Consider the following 13,865-nt stretch of genomic DNA (forward strand, 5'->3'; position numbering starts at 1 on the left):
TGTGGGCAGCAGTCATGCTCACACCGCCTCATTTAAAGTGGATGCTGCACACCTGTGTACACATCATTTTCATGTTGTTCTGGGGCTCTGAAACAGCCCATGCCAGGGGAATCGGGGAGGGAGAGGGAACGCCTTCACTATCATCTGCCTGATCATGGTGTCATGTGTGGGAAACTTTCTTTATTTGGTGCATTATTCTCACTCAAAAACTCTTTTCACCTGACACCAGCTAAAGCACTTGCTGTATGTTCATCACTATGGTCAGTGGGTTGGTTCAGCATCTGTTAAACCTATAGACGATACATAAATAATCACACAGTGAACTCCTAATATATTAGTTAATCAAGTGGCTACAAAGTGATGACTAGTAGACAGTTAAAGGGACACTTCACCAAAAACAAATATGTTAATGACGTTTAGAAGATTTAGAATACTTTCCTGGGGGTCTTTATGTGTGTAATATGTGGTTTTAGATATTTTAGATTTCAGCAGTGTCTGGTCTACATGTTGTCTCAGTAAGACAGCCCTCACCCTATCCACAAGGAGGAGCAGTGCACCAAAGCATTATGGGAATTGTAGTCTAGGAAGGAAGTGAGCCACTGGAGCAGCACCAGAGAGCTCCAGACTTCCGTCTTCAGAGCAACATTAGTAACTTCCTCCTGGCGGATCCCGAGGCATTCCAAGGCCAGTGAGTCGATGTAATCCCTCCAACTGCGCCTTGGTCTGCCCCGGGGTCTCCTCCTAGTGGGACGTCTCTCGTGTGACTGAAATTCTCACCCTATCTCTAAGGAAGATGCCAGCCACCCACCGGAGCAAAACACATTTCAGCTGCTTGTATTCGCAACCTTATTCTTGACTTTCGGTCTTGACCCACACGTCATGACCATAGGTGAGAGTAGGTACGAAGATTGCACAGTAGACAGAGAGATTTGCCTTTTGGCTCAGCTCTCTTTTTGTCACAACAGTGCAGTACAGCGACTGCAATACTGCCCCTGCCGCTCCGATTCCCCGGCTGATCTCCTTCTCCGTCCTCCCCTCACTCGTGAACAAGCCCCCGAGATACTTAAATCCTTCGCCTGCAGGGGTAATGTCTCATTAGCTACTTGGACTGCACAATCCATCGGTTTCCTGCTGACAACCATGGCCTCAGATTTGGAGATGCTGATCCTCATCCCAGCCGACGTACACTCGACTGCGAACTGGTCCAGTGAGAGCTGAAGGTCTTGGACCGATGGTGCCATCAGGACCACATCATCTGCAAAAAGCAGTGATGCAACCTTTAGCCGTATACACTCTCCGCCACGACTTCACCTCGAGATCCTGTCCATGCAAAATCACAAACAGGATAGGTGACAATGCACAACCCTGGTGGAAGTCAACCCCCCACCGAAAACACATGTAGACGGGATATGCATACGCCCAGGCAAGAGTATAGATCTGGTCAGTTCCACGGCCAGGACGGAATCCACATTGCTCCTCTTGAATCTGAGGTTTGACTATAGGCCGGACCCTCCTTTCCAGTACCTTGGCGTAAACTTTCCCAGGGAGGCTGAGTAATACCTCTGTAGTTGGCACACAGGGTGGCAGTGGCACAGGGGTAGAGTGACCGGATGGAAACCACAAGGTTCCCAGTTCGAACCCGGGCTCCCCCGGAGTTAGGGTCGAAGTGTCCTTGAGCAAGACTCTGAACCCCTAATTTCTCCCGATGTGCAGGTTGGTGCCTTGCATGGTTTCCTCCGGCATCAGTGTGTGAATGTGTGTGTGAATGGGTGAATGTAATGCACAATCTATGTAAAGCGCCTTGGATAAAGGCGCTATATGAATGCACCATTTACCACACCCTCTGACCCCCCTTTTTAAACAGTGGGATCAGCACCCCGGTTTGCCACTCCCTCTGCACTGCCTCAGAATACCACGCAATGTTGAAAAGACGTAACAAACCAAGTCTATAATGTACTATAACCAAGACCAAGAATATACACACAACTATATGTATTGTATATTATGCCATTTTATACTATACCATTTTTCTAGTTTCTTGTCTTATTCTGCGGTTTGTTTTTTTTGTAAAGCATTTAGTTTTGTTTTGTTTTTTGTAACTTTGTTTCTAAAAGGGCTGTAGCCTATAAATAAAGTTGAATATTGTTGTAGTGGGTAGGAAAATATATAATGCACATTTTGTCATTGTGGACACTTGTAGGCGTGTAATATGATGTGTTTTGGCTGCACCATTTGGTTGGGTTGTTAACTTGTTTCTGTTCCAGTGTTGGCTATTTCTAACCTTCACAAGTAAACTGGCTACTGGCTAGGTATCTTACTATTGTTGTCTTCGTCATTATCATGTTCTCTCATAATCTCGATTTAATGGCGTTATACGTTTGCTGCTAGAAACTGCAGGAAAATTCTGGGGGCTATAGAAACTTGTAGTTCTTTATTAGTGAAATCTCTCTCTCTCTCTCTCCCTCCCTCCTCTGCACCCTCTGGTTTGCATTACCTCATCATTGCAGCTGGTATCATTATGTAGGCTATTACTGCTCACAGGGTTCTGTTTAAATACCTGCATGACTGTAAGTCTGGATTTCTGTCTGTCTATGTTGAAAGCTATAATTGGCAGCATTGCCATGGAATTTGCTGTGTGAATCTACTTTCTCCGCGCCACTTGTAGCGCCACTCGTAGCGCCACTCGTAGCTCGTCTGCTATTTTTGAAAAATCGTGAAAATGTGGCACAAATCTTTGAATATATATTCTTTCAGAAGACTTTTTTTTATTTATTTATATTTAAATGTACAGTATGTACAGCCCATCCAACCTGTTATGAGAGCCAATCTGCACCACAATAAATATGCATGCAAACAAACCACCAACTTTACATTATAGTGGCACAATATTGTCTAGGCTGACAGTACATGGAGGGAGATGTAGGCTAAATAAACCGATGATTACATCTGTAACAGACATTTACTGTAGACATAGTGGTGGCACCACTGCCGTATCTGTCTGTCTGTCTATCTATACTGTATTATGAGCTATCTTTCGTCAAAGTTTAAATTATATTTAAAATGATGTCCTATTGTCACAGACCAATCTCGCTGCACAATGATAGCAAAAACCACATAGAAAATATAAGCACTAATTTTAAGATATCGGAATATAATATAATACTGTATATTTATATATAAAGTCAAGAGGTACCACTTTCCATTTCTAATTATTTTGCATTTCATCTACATTACTCACTGTTTCAATTCATCTAAATTGTTATGCAAATGAACACTGATGCCCTGTCAGACTCAGAATATGATAACTATTTTGCATATCAGCCTCCTTCAAAAGTGCATGTGTGGACAGCAAAGCGCACAGACAAGAGGACACAACAGGTCAAGGTCTGGTTGCAAGTATTATACCTACCATTTTATCAGTATTATAGTTATTTTTTATTAGTATTATGTTGTAAAGGTGTTTTGATTAGTATCATGTTATGTGTTTTGATATGTATCCTATTACAGTATGTTACAGAGGAGTTTAGCTAATCAAAGTGTCTCTTATGTCTCTCTGTCTTTGTCTCTGTCTCTCTGTCTTTTACTGTCCTTTGTTAGTTTGTCTAAACTAATTTACTGAATTGTGAAAAGACAGAGCGCACTCCAATCAAAGCTGCCAGGAAGATGAACGCGTCAAATGAGTCCTCCATCTACAGCATGAACATGAACATTGTAGTCATCACCAGCACAACAATCAACCTGGTCCTGGGAGTCCCCATCAACAGCTGGGTTATGTGGCTGGTATTAACCGGACCAGCTGGAACAATGGCCTCAGAGTTCTTCACACTCAATCTGAGCGTATGTGAGATCATCTTCAGCGTGTTATATCTTCCGGCTTATATCAATAATAACATTATCCAGCTTGCAATATTCGTTTATGGTTTGCTGTTTACCGGACGTCCCGTCTTCCAGTGCTGTATGTGCGTAGAGAGGTTCATGGCAGTCGTTCACCCAGTGATCTTCCTCAAGTACAAACCCCTCAGGTACAGGGTGGCTTGCTCCGTGGTGGCCTGGTTGGTCATTATTGGAGCTTCGCTGTTAAATGTTCTGATATCCATGCTGGCTAATATGATAATTTATTACGCTTATTTGAGTGAATTCCTGTTTTTCATGTCAGTCATGCTGTTGTGCAGCCTGGCCGTTCTCAGGGCTCTGAAACAGCCCAGGCCAGGGGAGACGGGGAGGGAGAGGGACAACAGCATGAAGAGGAGAGCCTTCATTATCATCTGCCTGATCTTGGGGTCATTTTTAGGAAGTTACTTACTTTGGTGCATTTTTTTTATTTTTTGCATTCAAGGGCTAGATCAAGACCTTATTTTACGTGGGATTGCAGTATACATTTCTATGGTCACTGGGTTTGTTCAGCCTCTGCTCTACCTCTGCCAAAAGACTGGCAAGCTGACCTGTGTTAAACCTATAGAAGATACATAAATACCGGTAATCACACAGTGAACTCCCAAGATATTCATTCATCAAGTAGGCTACAAAGTGACAACTTAGATTTATTAATTGATCCCTATATTTAAAGTTACCGACCAACTGAATAACTATATAATGCCATTTCACACTATTTTCTTTTCATCTCATCATGCTATTTCTTGTCTTATTCTGCTATCGTTTATCTTTTTTTTTTTTGTAAAGCACTTTGTAACTTTGTTTCATAAAGGACTGTACCTATAAATACAGTTGAATGTTGTTGTAGTGGGTAGTAAACATATAATGCACATATATTGTCATTGTGAACACTTTTTTGACTGCACCATTTGGTTGTGTTGTTTCTGTTCCAGTGTATTTCTAACCTTCACAAGTAAAGTCGCTACTGGCTAGTCTCTTACTATTATTGTCTTCATCATTATCATGTTCTCTAATACTCTCGTTTAAATGGCGCTATACGTTTGCTGCTATAAACTCCAGGAAAATGCTGGGAGCTACAGTATACAAACTTGTAGTTCTTTATTAGTTATATCTCTCTCTCTCCCTCCCTCTTCTTACCTCATCATCATTGCAGCTAGTATCATTACAATACGTAAGCTATTACTGCTCACAGGGTTCTGTTCTGCATGGCTGTAAGTCTGGATTTATGTCTGTCTCTCCACAACAAGATATGTTGAACACTATTGCCATGGAATTTGCTGTGTGAATCTTCTTTCTCCTTAGGAGATTAATAGTACATATGTTGATTTAGTGCCACCTTGAGGGTAAAATAAATTCCAACTAGAAAAAGTGCCCTTCTGGGCACAGGTCTCCACCAGGAGGATAGGAGTGTGTGTGTGATGTTTGGCAAAATGTTTAGGAGCAATATAAACGTGTGTGTGTGTGTGTGTGTGTGTGTGAGACGCGGCTTGGCCTGTTGTAGCGCCACCATGAGGCTGATTTGAAAACTGTCAAGTGGCATTTCTTCCAAAGCCTAGTGGGAATATGCATGCACAGTTTCACCACAATCCGACGCTGCATTGAGTAGTTGTGGCGATTTACAAAGCGGGCTACTCCTGAAAAGTTTAGAAGCCAATTGTAGCCAATGAGGGTGGATTATGAGAAATCAAACAAACCCTTCTTGATCATATGACTATGAAGAGAATGTGTACCGATTTGCGTGAAATTTGAATAAAATCTGAAGGAGTAATATTAGAAAATGTGTTTTACATATGTCGGCCTCCTGGTGGCGCTATAAAGAGCAGATGTGAAAAAATTCCAGGCAAAGGTTTTTCCTTGGCCTCTAGGGAGTTGGCATACAAAGTTATCCACAGATCCGTGCAGTTAGAGTTCTTCCAGTTATAGCGCCACCATGAGGCTGAGTTGAAAATGTTCATGTGGCATTTCTTCCTCGGCCTAGTGGGAATGTGCGTGCACAATTCCACGGAAATCACATGATGTGTTCATGATTTGCAGCATTTTGTTTGAAACTGAGCACTCCTGAGAACTTTGGAAGCCAATCTTAGCCAATCAGGATAGAGTCTGAGAAATCTGAAAGACCTGTTTCGTTGAATGGATCTAGAGAGACTGTGTACCAATTTGCGTGATGTTTGGACAAAATCTGTAGGTGTACTGTCCAAAAACTTGTTTTGCACAAATCGGCCTCCTGGTGGCGCTATAACAGGCCGTTGTGGAAAATGCACACACACTCCCTGAGTGTGTGTGCATTTTTTGTGTGTGCAAAATTTGGCATCGACCGGGTTAACGGTGCCGGAGATTAGCTGTTCACAGACAGAAGGACGAACGGACGGACACACACACACACACACACACACACACACACACGGACACACGGACGGACGGACGGACGGACGGAGTGCAAAACATACTCTCTCCCCATGCCTTCGGCCTGGTGGAGACAATTAGTATCATTGGTAAGACCTGTCCAGTATTTCCAACATGGTATGCATGTGCATAGAGCCTATTCAACAAAGTTAGTATTTTTTTCCAACGTGCCTGTGCCATTTGCCTAAGCTGTAAACCTGGTGCTCTACTCTGCCCCTGCCGACCTGGGGAGAGCCCCGAACTGAGCTCATGCTTCCTTCAACACATGAGGAGTGTGAGCCCGGGACCCTCTAGCTGTGAGGCGACAGCGCTACCGACTGCGCCACCGTGCCCCCTTGTTAGTAGAGTAAGTGGCTATGAAATCTCGACATGCGGTAATGTACCTGCACAGTCTGGTCCGAAGTGATCGTCATTACAGCGCTCACAAGCCACGCCCTGGAAACCCGCGTCACACTTACAGGTGCCGTTACCTAGGTGACCGTCATCGCACTTTCCGTGGTTACTGCAAACAGACCCTGCACCGCCAGGACAAGCTGGGGAAAACATGTGAAATATGTCAATGTGTCCTGTGTGTTTCAGGTTTATACTCTGATACTTAGATCAAACATTTTCATGTCAGAAACCCCCAAATTAATATGAATTTGGGCCACGGAGCGGACGCCCATCTAAAAACTATTTTGTGCCAGGGACTGTATACAGTAGCTGCGACCAAAACATTGTACCTGCAGTAAACCCTTTTTGCTCTAAAGCGAAGACATTGTGTGGGATTCTGTTTTGCTTCTCAAATTTTGCCTACTTATTTTTACACCAAACTTGTGTCGTTAAAATGTTTCAAAAATATTTTTCAGAGCATTATACGTACAGTATATGAGCTAATTTCAAACAGCACTGTACAGGGTTAACATAGTTGAATTGATTGTGATGCTATATTAACACCATCAAGGACCCCACTTTGAGAACTCCTGACTTACATCATTATGAGCCAGTCACTCCATGATGAATGCATTATTGTAACTTGACCCTAGTCAAGTCCAATTTCAAGCACCATAGTCAGTTCTTTATTGTTACGTCTTGTGCACAGGTACAAAAGAGTACAAATGTATTTTGATCAGCTCATCGGACATTGTAAACAACACTATGTGATAAGAAAATAGAAAAGCAAACAATCTATAAAATATACATCAAAAGATATTGAGCTTTTTGTGTGAGTCTTACCGAGACAGTCGCGTCCGTAGTAGCCGGCACAACACTTTGACTGCCAGAAGTTGACCGTGCATATGGCCTGACAGCCCGTGTTTTTACTGATGTACATCATGGGCAAATCACACTTTTTAACCTCCTGAAGACAGCATACAAAAACAGCATACAGTCATACAGTACTGACACAAAAACAGCATGCAGTCATACAGTACTGACACAAAAACAGCATGCGGTCATACAGTACTGACACAAAAACAGCATGCAGTCATACAGTACTGACACAAAAACAGCATACAGTCATACAGTACTGACACAAAAACAGCATACAGTCATACAGTACTGACACAAAAACAGCATGCAGTCATACAGTACTGACACAAAAACAGCATGCAGTCATACAGTACTGACACAAAAACAGCATGCAGTCATACAGTACTGACACAAAAACAGCATGCAGTCATACAGTACTGACACAAAAACAGCATACAGTCATACAGTACTGACACAAAAACAGCATGCAGTCATACAGTACTGACACAAAAACAGCATGCAGTCATACAGTACTGACACAAAAACAGCATGCAGTCATACAGTACTGACACAAAAACAGCATACAGTCATACAGTACTGACACAAAAACAGCATGCAGTCATACAGTACTGACACAAAAACAGCATACAGTCATACAGTACTGACACAAAAACAGCATACAGTCATACAGTACTGACACAAAAACAGCATACAGTCATACAGTACTGACACAAAAACAGCATACAGTCATACAGTACTGACACAAAAACAGCATACAGTCATACAGTACTGACACAAAAACAGCATACAGTACTGACACAAAAACAGCATACAGTCATACAGTACTGACACAAAAACAGCATACAGTACTGACACAAAAACAGCATACAAAACAGCCATCACAATGCCAACAAGGCCCGCCAGAAACACATTTTGGTTGACACAATCAACTGTAGATTTAGGCGACTAAAATCTTCTGATAGTCGACTAAAACTAGACAGAAACTAAAACCTTTCAGATGACTAAAATATGACCTAAATGGAATTCCATTCAAAAAGACTGACTAAAACTAAATCTGCTGCCAAAATCAACACTAGAACAAAGGAAGGAAGGATGGATCAGTGAGGAATATGTACCTTTACTTTTGAGCCGCTGGGACAGCGAGTCGCCGAGGATGTGCAAGACCCACAATTCATCTGTCACGCCAGAGAAAAGTAAGAAAGCAATTAATGGCTCAGTCTCCAAAACACTTTTACCAATGCATTTCCAAAACGTTTCCAGAATATTCAACCCAATTTCCAGGCCTAAATAACAATCATTCAGCGCAATAATGCGTCTCGTACTCCTATGTGCCATGCCCAAAGACAGGCAGCGTAGCAAAAAAGATGGCATAGAATATAGAATGGTAATATAATGCCATTCCAAAGTGTTCGTGCCAAATGCTTGCTACACCACCTATATGCAGTCACGTACCGCGCGGTACGTGACTGCAATCACGCTGTCCGTTTGGCGAAAAACGTCTTATGTTTTATTTTGTGTAATGTTATACATGTTTTGGAAAAAAAAGTTTTTCTATTAATTCACTAGCCAAAAACAATGCATAATCCAAATATTTTTTTCCAGGAGCTTTGATGAATTCCAAACCTTTTTCAGGACTGGAATTATTATTTTAATAATTTTGTTTTTCAAAATATTTCCAGGAATTTCATGACCGTGGGAAATCTGTTCATTTCCCATGAACCCATGTTTCTCTGTGCATTTTGTACAAAATCGCTTCACCTGGAGCTCGAAACTCCTCCGATCATCGCAGCGACCTCCGAGGCTGGGCGGAGTCAGAAGGCAGTCGATCCCATAGGCCACGCCCCCACTGAAGAGGAGGTGGCGCTGGATGAGCCGGCACTTGCCGCCATTTATATAAACTTCTCCCTGTCAATAGTCAGAGTATAATAATAATAATAATCCCTCAGAGATACAAATGGATAGTCAGTGACTGATAAATGATGCATACTGGACTTACGATGTTGTCTATTCCCCCACAGCTGAATGTGATCTGTGAGCCCTGCAGCGTCCTCGCTAAGTCCAGGTGGATCAGCTCTCCACTGAACACCTGAAAACCAAATGGGGAGTTATTCTGTTATTCTGATTAATTGAATACGAAGGACCCCAATAGAAACAAGCCAATAAGGGCCTTTCTCGGTGGTGTTCGTAGCAGACCTTGCATTGAACTTTATGTGCTTTTTTCTGCAAACTGTTCATAATGTATTTAATCAATCAATCAATCATATTGAAAGCCTCTCTACCCACTCAGCTACGACCGATGCAAAAGCTATGCAGACTAGCACAGCCTCCATTAAGGCCTGAGGCAATCCTACAAATGCCTTCTAAATCAGTTGAGTGGTTCTCAAACCTTTTGGTGGAGCTCCAAATTGATATATATTTGGCCACGACAGACCCTCATCTGAAAATGATTTGTGCCAGGGACTCCCAGATGAGAAGATTTGTGTTAAAAAAATAAAAATGTTGACACAAGATTTTTCAAAAACATTCAAAAATAGCAGATGTACAGCAGAAGTTCGCAGTTGTGACCTTGTATATCTGCTATTTTTTGAGTGGCGCACTCACACACACACACACACACACACACACACACACACACACACACACACACACACACACACACACACACACACACACACACACACACACACACACACACACACACACACACACACACACACACACACACACACACACAACTAGAGCATGAGACTCATCAGTACAGCACCACTCACTTCAATCAGACTGGTCTGATTTTTAATAGCCAACGCTAAAATCTAAAATGACACAGATGCTTTCCCGAGATTGAATTAGGTTAATTATAGTGATGCATGATATTGAAATGATGACCAATATCGATTATTTGCAGGGTCATATCGGCCGATACCGATATATGACACTATTAAATTATATTTATATTGAACTCATTGCTGAATAAAACATTATTGTTTTGCTGGTGAAAGTAGATGGTAAACCCCCTCCCCACTAACAGCTGGTACAATTCAGACCTGAGGCCGATTAAAAAAAAGAAGGTTCTAAATCATGACAGTTTTCTGAAAAAAAACAATGTTTCTATATTAGTGGTGCTCAAACTATTTCATGTCAAAGACCCCAAAAATGTATTTGGCCTCCGACCCCCATCTCAAAATATGTTGTTCCATGGGACCTCCCAGAAGCAAAGATTTGAGTTAAAAATGTTCGCTCTGAAAGAATATATAGATTTGCACTACATTTTCACGATTTTTCTAAAATAGCATGCAGACCTACAAGTTCATAAAAAAAAATAGCAGACCTACAAGCTTATAGCGCGGCACCGGGCACACTGCCAGACTGGATTACCAGCCAAGGTGCCTGGACCGCTGAAACGTGGCCCAGGCCGGTCTGCTATTTTTCAATAGCTAAAGTATAACATAATGCTATAAACACCAAAAGGGGTTCCCGTCTAGAATGGGTTAAAGAGACAGAGACAGGCAGACTGGCTGGTCTGGGACTTCAAAGCCATTGACGGTAACATTATTATTGCGTCATCAATTTTGGTCACAATCTGGATTATTTTGAGACCTATTCGATACCGATATGGCATTTTTATGTCCGATTTTGAGACGCTACAGACTATATCGTGCATCTCTAGTCATTACCGCTTGGCCGTAAAGAATGTGATACTTGAGGTATTCCACTAGCTGTGGTTTGTTGTCAGGGCTGAAGAGGAAGTCTTTCTGTTGCTGGGACAGGGCAGCCATGACAGCGTCCGAGGGCAGGAACACCGTCACTGGCTGGTATGCAGGATCATTCACCAGCTCCATCACACCTGTGTCCTGGCAGAAAGAAAACAAAATCACACCCGTGTGAAGTAAGTGGTGCAACTCCGTGTGGGGGTCCCCGGGGGGTCCCCAGAACTTCCAGACCCACAGGAACGTGCCCAGGGTGCCGGCCCAGTTCTGGCGAGCTGCCCTGCGTCCGAAACAGTCGAGAAATTACAGAGTTACCATGTGGGGGTCCCCAGGGGGTCCCTCTACTGTACTGTACTGTAATGTACTGAAAACCAACCAAATGCAATTTACGTGCTCAGACACAGTAGCCAGCCAGCCAGCCAACCAGCCAACCAGACAGGCAGCCAGACAGGCAGGCACACACAACGCCACTTAAGGAAGTGGTTGCACCACTTAAAACACACTTTTTGTAATATTCTCAATGCAATAATAAATTGCACTTTGTCTTTGTGGTGTGTGTTTGTTTAACGTCAGCCCAAATTGATGTATGTTTGTGTTTGAGTGAAATCAAGTGCACTTTGACATACCAGTAAGACGCCCTGAGGACGAAAAGTGCACGCATCCGCCTGGGTGACGGCAGACTTCTGGACGAGCGCTGGCTCTTTGGCATGGGGGGTCAGATCAACATATGGAATGAATAATGTACTGGCCATATATGGAGTGTCTTGAGTGTACAGGGTTTGATGAGGTCAGATTAAGGAATGTCAAAACAGGTCAGCTCCATATATGGAGATCTATGGGTGGCAGCGGGGACAGTGTCTTGAGTGTACAGGGTTTGATGAGTTCAGATTAAGGAATGTCAGAACAGGTCAGCTCCATATATGGAGATCTATGGGTGGCAGCGGGGGCAGTGTCTTGAGTGTACAGGGTTTGATGAGGTCAGATCAACATACAGTATGTTATGTCAGAACAGGTCAGCTCCATATATGGAGATCATAAGGGTGGCAGCGGGGGAAGTGTCTTGAGTGTACAGGGTTTGATGAGGGCCCAGGTAGGGCCGGGCCTTAAGTTTCGGGTCTGTTGAGAACTGTTGAGAGCAGGCCCATCTAGAGTTTAAATGGACAGGTATCAGTCAAAAGGGAGGCATCGAATAGGAAGGACGGGTGGGGAGGGATCAACATATGGAATGTCAGAACAGGAGATGGAGGCGTGATGTCACGAGGTGTGACCATATATGGAGGCGTGATGTCACGAGGCGTGACCATATATGGAGGTGTGATGTGACACACGGAAATGCAGGATTTCATAGTAAATGCGACCTACAGTCACAATCAAGGTATTAATTTAGTCACGTCTCTGTATAAATGTGTGCTGACTGTTGTATGGCACATTATGTTGAATAAAGTTCATAAAGAGACGCGCACAGACCATTATGTGGGTGCTGAGTCAAATAACATACAGTGACATTATAGGAAGTCAATACAGATTTTTAGTGAGTGAATCTCAAGTTGGTGTATACTGCCACCTATTGACGTTATGGTGAAACACATCCTATGCTAAACATACAGGTTAATTAATTAACCAACCATTCTAAATTAAGCCCTTTGCAGGCATTCGGTCTTATTCACTTACAATTGACAATCTTACATTCTTATAAATGTAACCTTTGTGTCAGTTTGTTAACACATGTGTATTGTAGTCATATTTGCTTTTTTCTGAGGACTGGCCAAGCAAGAAGTACTGCTGGAACTATGCTGAGCTTCTTCCATAAAACCTACATTGGGTACCGTGCTCATAACTGTTATACAGTTAGATGGGAAAGCACTGCCCATATTGCTGATCCCACTTTACCCAAGTAAATCACTGGCCCTGTTGGTCACAGCAGTTCCATTAGTGTGGAACTTTGGTACACCATAAGGCAGTGGTTCCCAAACTTTTTAAGCCGTGACCCAAAAAATAAATTAGATGTTCGCCCAGGACCCAAACTAGTGAAAATAGCAGATCTACAAGCTCACAACGCGTCGCTTCGCACCACATTGTGAGCTTGTCTATTTTTCACTACTTATTTTGTTCTAATTTATGGAATTTCTTTGATTTTTCTTTGATTTCTTCATTAAGTTACTGGGAAAAAAACTTTTAATTTTGGTTTTAATTCATGAAAAGTTTTGCTTTTTTGGGGAATGTTTTTTGAAAATGTTTTGAAATAATAATAAGTTAAACAAATTTAGGACCCATAACAATGTGTCTGCAATCCTACTGCCATAAGGGACTAAGGGAAAAAGAGGATGGGATAGCCTACTGCCTAATCCATACACCTTCCATTTATTAAACCCTATTAAATAATCTATGCTTTGTTGATTGGGGTCCCCCATGTGTCTGTACTTGGGCCCCTTCTTTTCCCCCTACACCACATCTGTGCTGAAAATATGTGCCCAGAATTGGGACGCTAGGATGCATGTGGTTGATCATTAGTCATTAGCAATAGGTACTAAAGTAGGATACATTACATGTATGCAATGCACATTACAATAGGTAATCCTTGATTAGTTACTGCCACATGGGAATAAATTG

The 13,865-nt window shown here is 42.5% G+C and overlaps 1 protein-coding gene across 4 annotated transcripts in view; it reads right to left on the minus strand.

Annotated features, from left to right (window-relative positions):
• stab2 (stabilin 2) overlaps nucleotides 1-13,865 on the minus strand; it is a 95,135-nt gene that overhangs the window by 16,354 nt on the left and 64,916 nt on the right. For all 4 annotated transcript variants that reach the window (XM_079494586.1, XM_079494587.1, XM_079494585.1 and 1 more), the window contains 6 exons: nucleotides 11,223-11,399; nucleotides 9,545-9,634; nucleotides 9,307-9,453; nucleotides 8,664-8,723; nucleotides 7,513-7,636; nucleotides 6,681-6,830 (listed from right to left, as the gene is read on the minus strand). In XM_079494586.1, the coding sequence (XP_079350712.1) occupies nucleotides 6,681-6,830; nucleotides 7,513-7,636; nucleotides 8,664-8,723; nucleotides 9,307-9,453; nucleotides 9,545-9,634; nucleotides 11,223-11,399 (748 nt within the window). The remainder of the gene's footprint in view (nucleotides 1-6,680; nucleotides 6,831-7,512; nucleotides 7,637-8,663; nucleotides 8,724-9,306; nucleotides 9,454-9,544; nucleotides 9,635-11,222; nucleotides 11,400-13,865) is intronic.

The sequence above is a fragment of the Electrona antarctica genome (assembly GCF_951216825.1).
Source record: "Electrona antarctica genome assembly, chromosome: 23".
Classification (NCBI taxonomy): domain Eukaryota; kingdom Metazoa; phylum Chordata; class Actinopteri; order Myctophiformes; family Myctophidae; genus Electrona; species Electrona antarctica.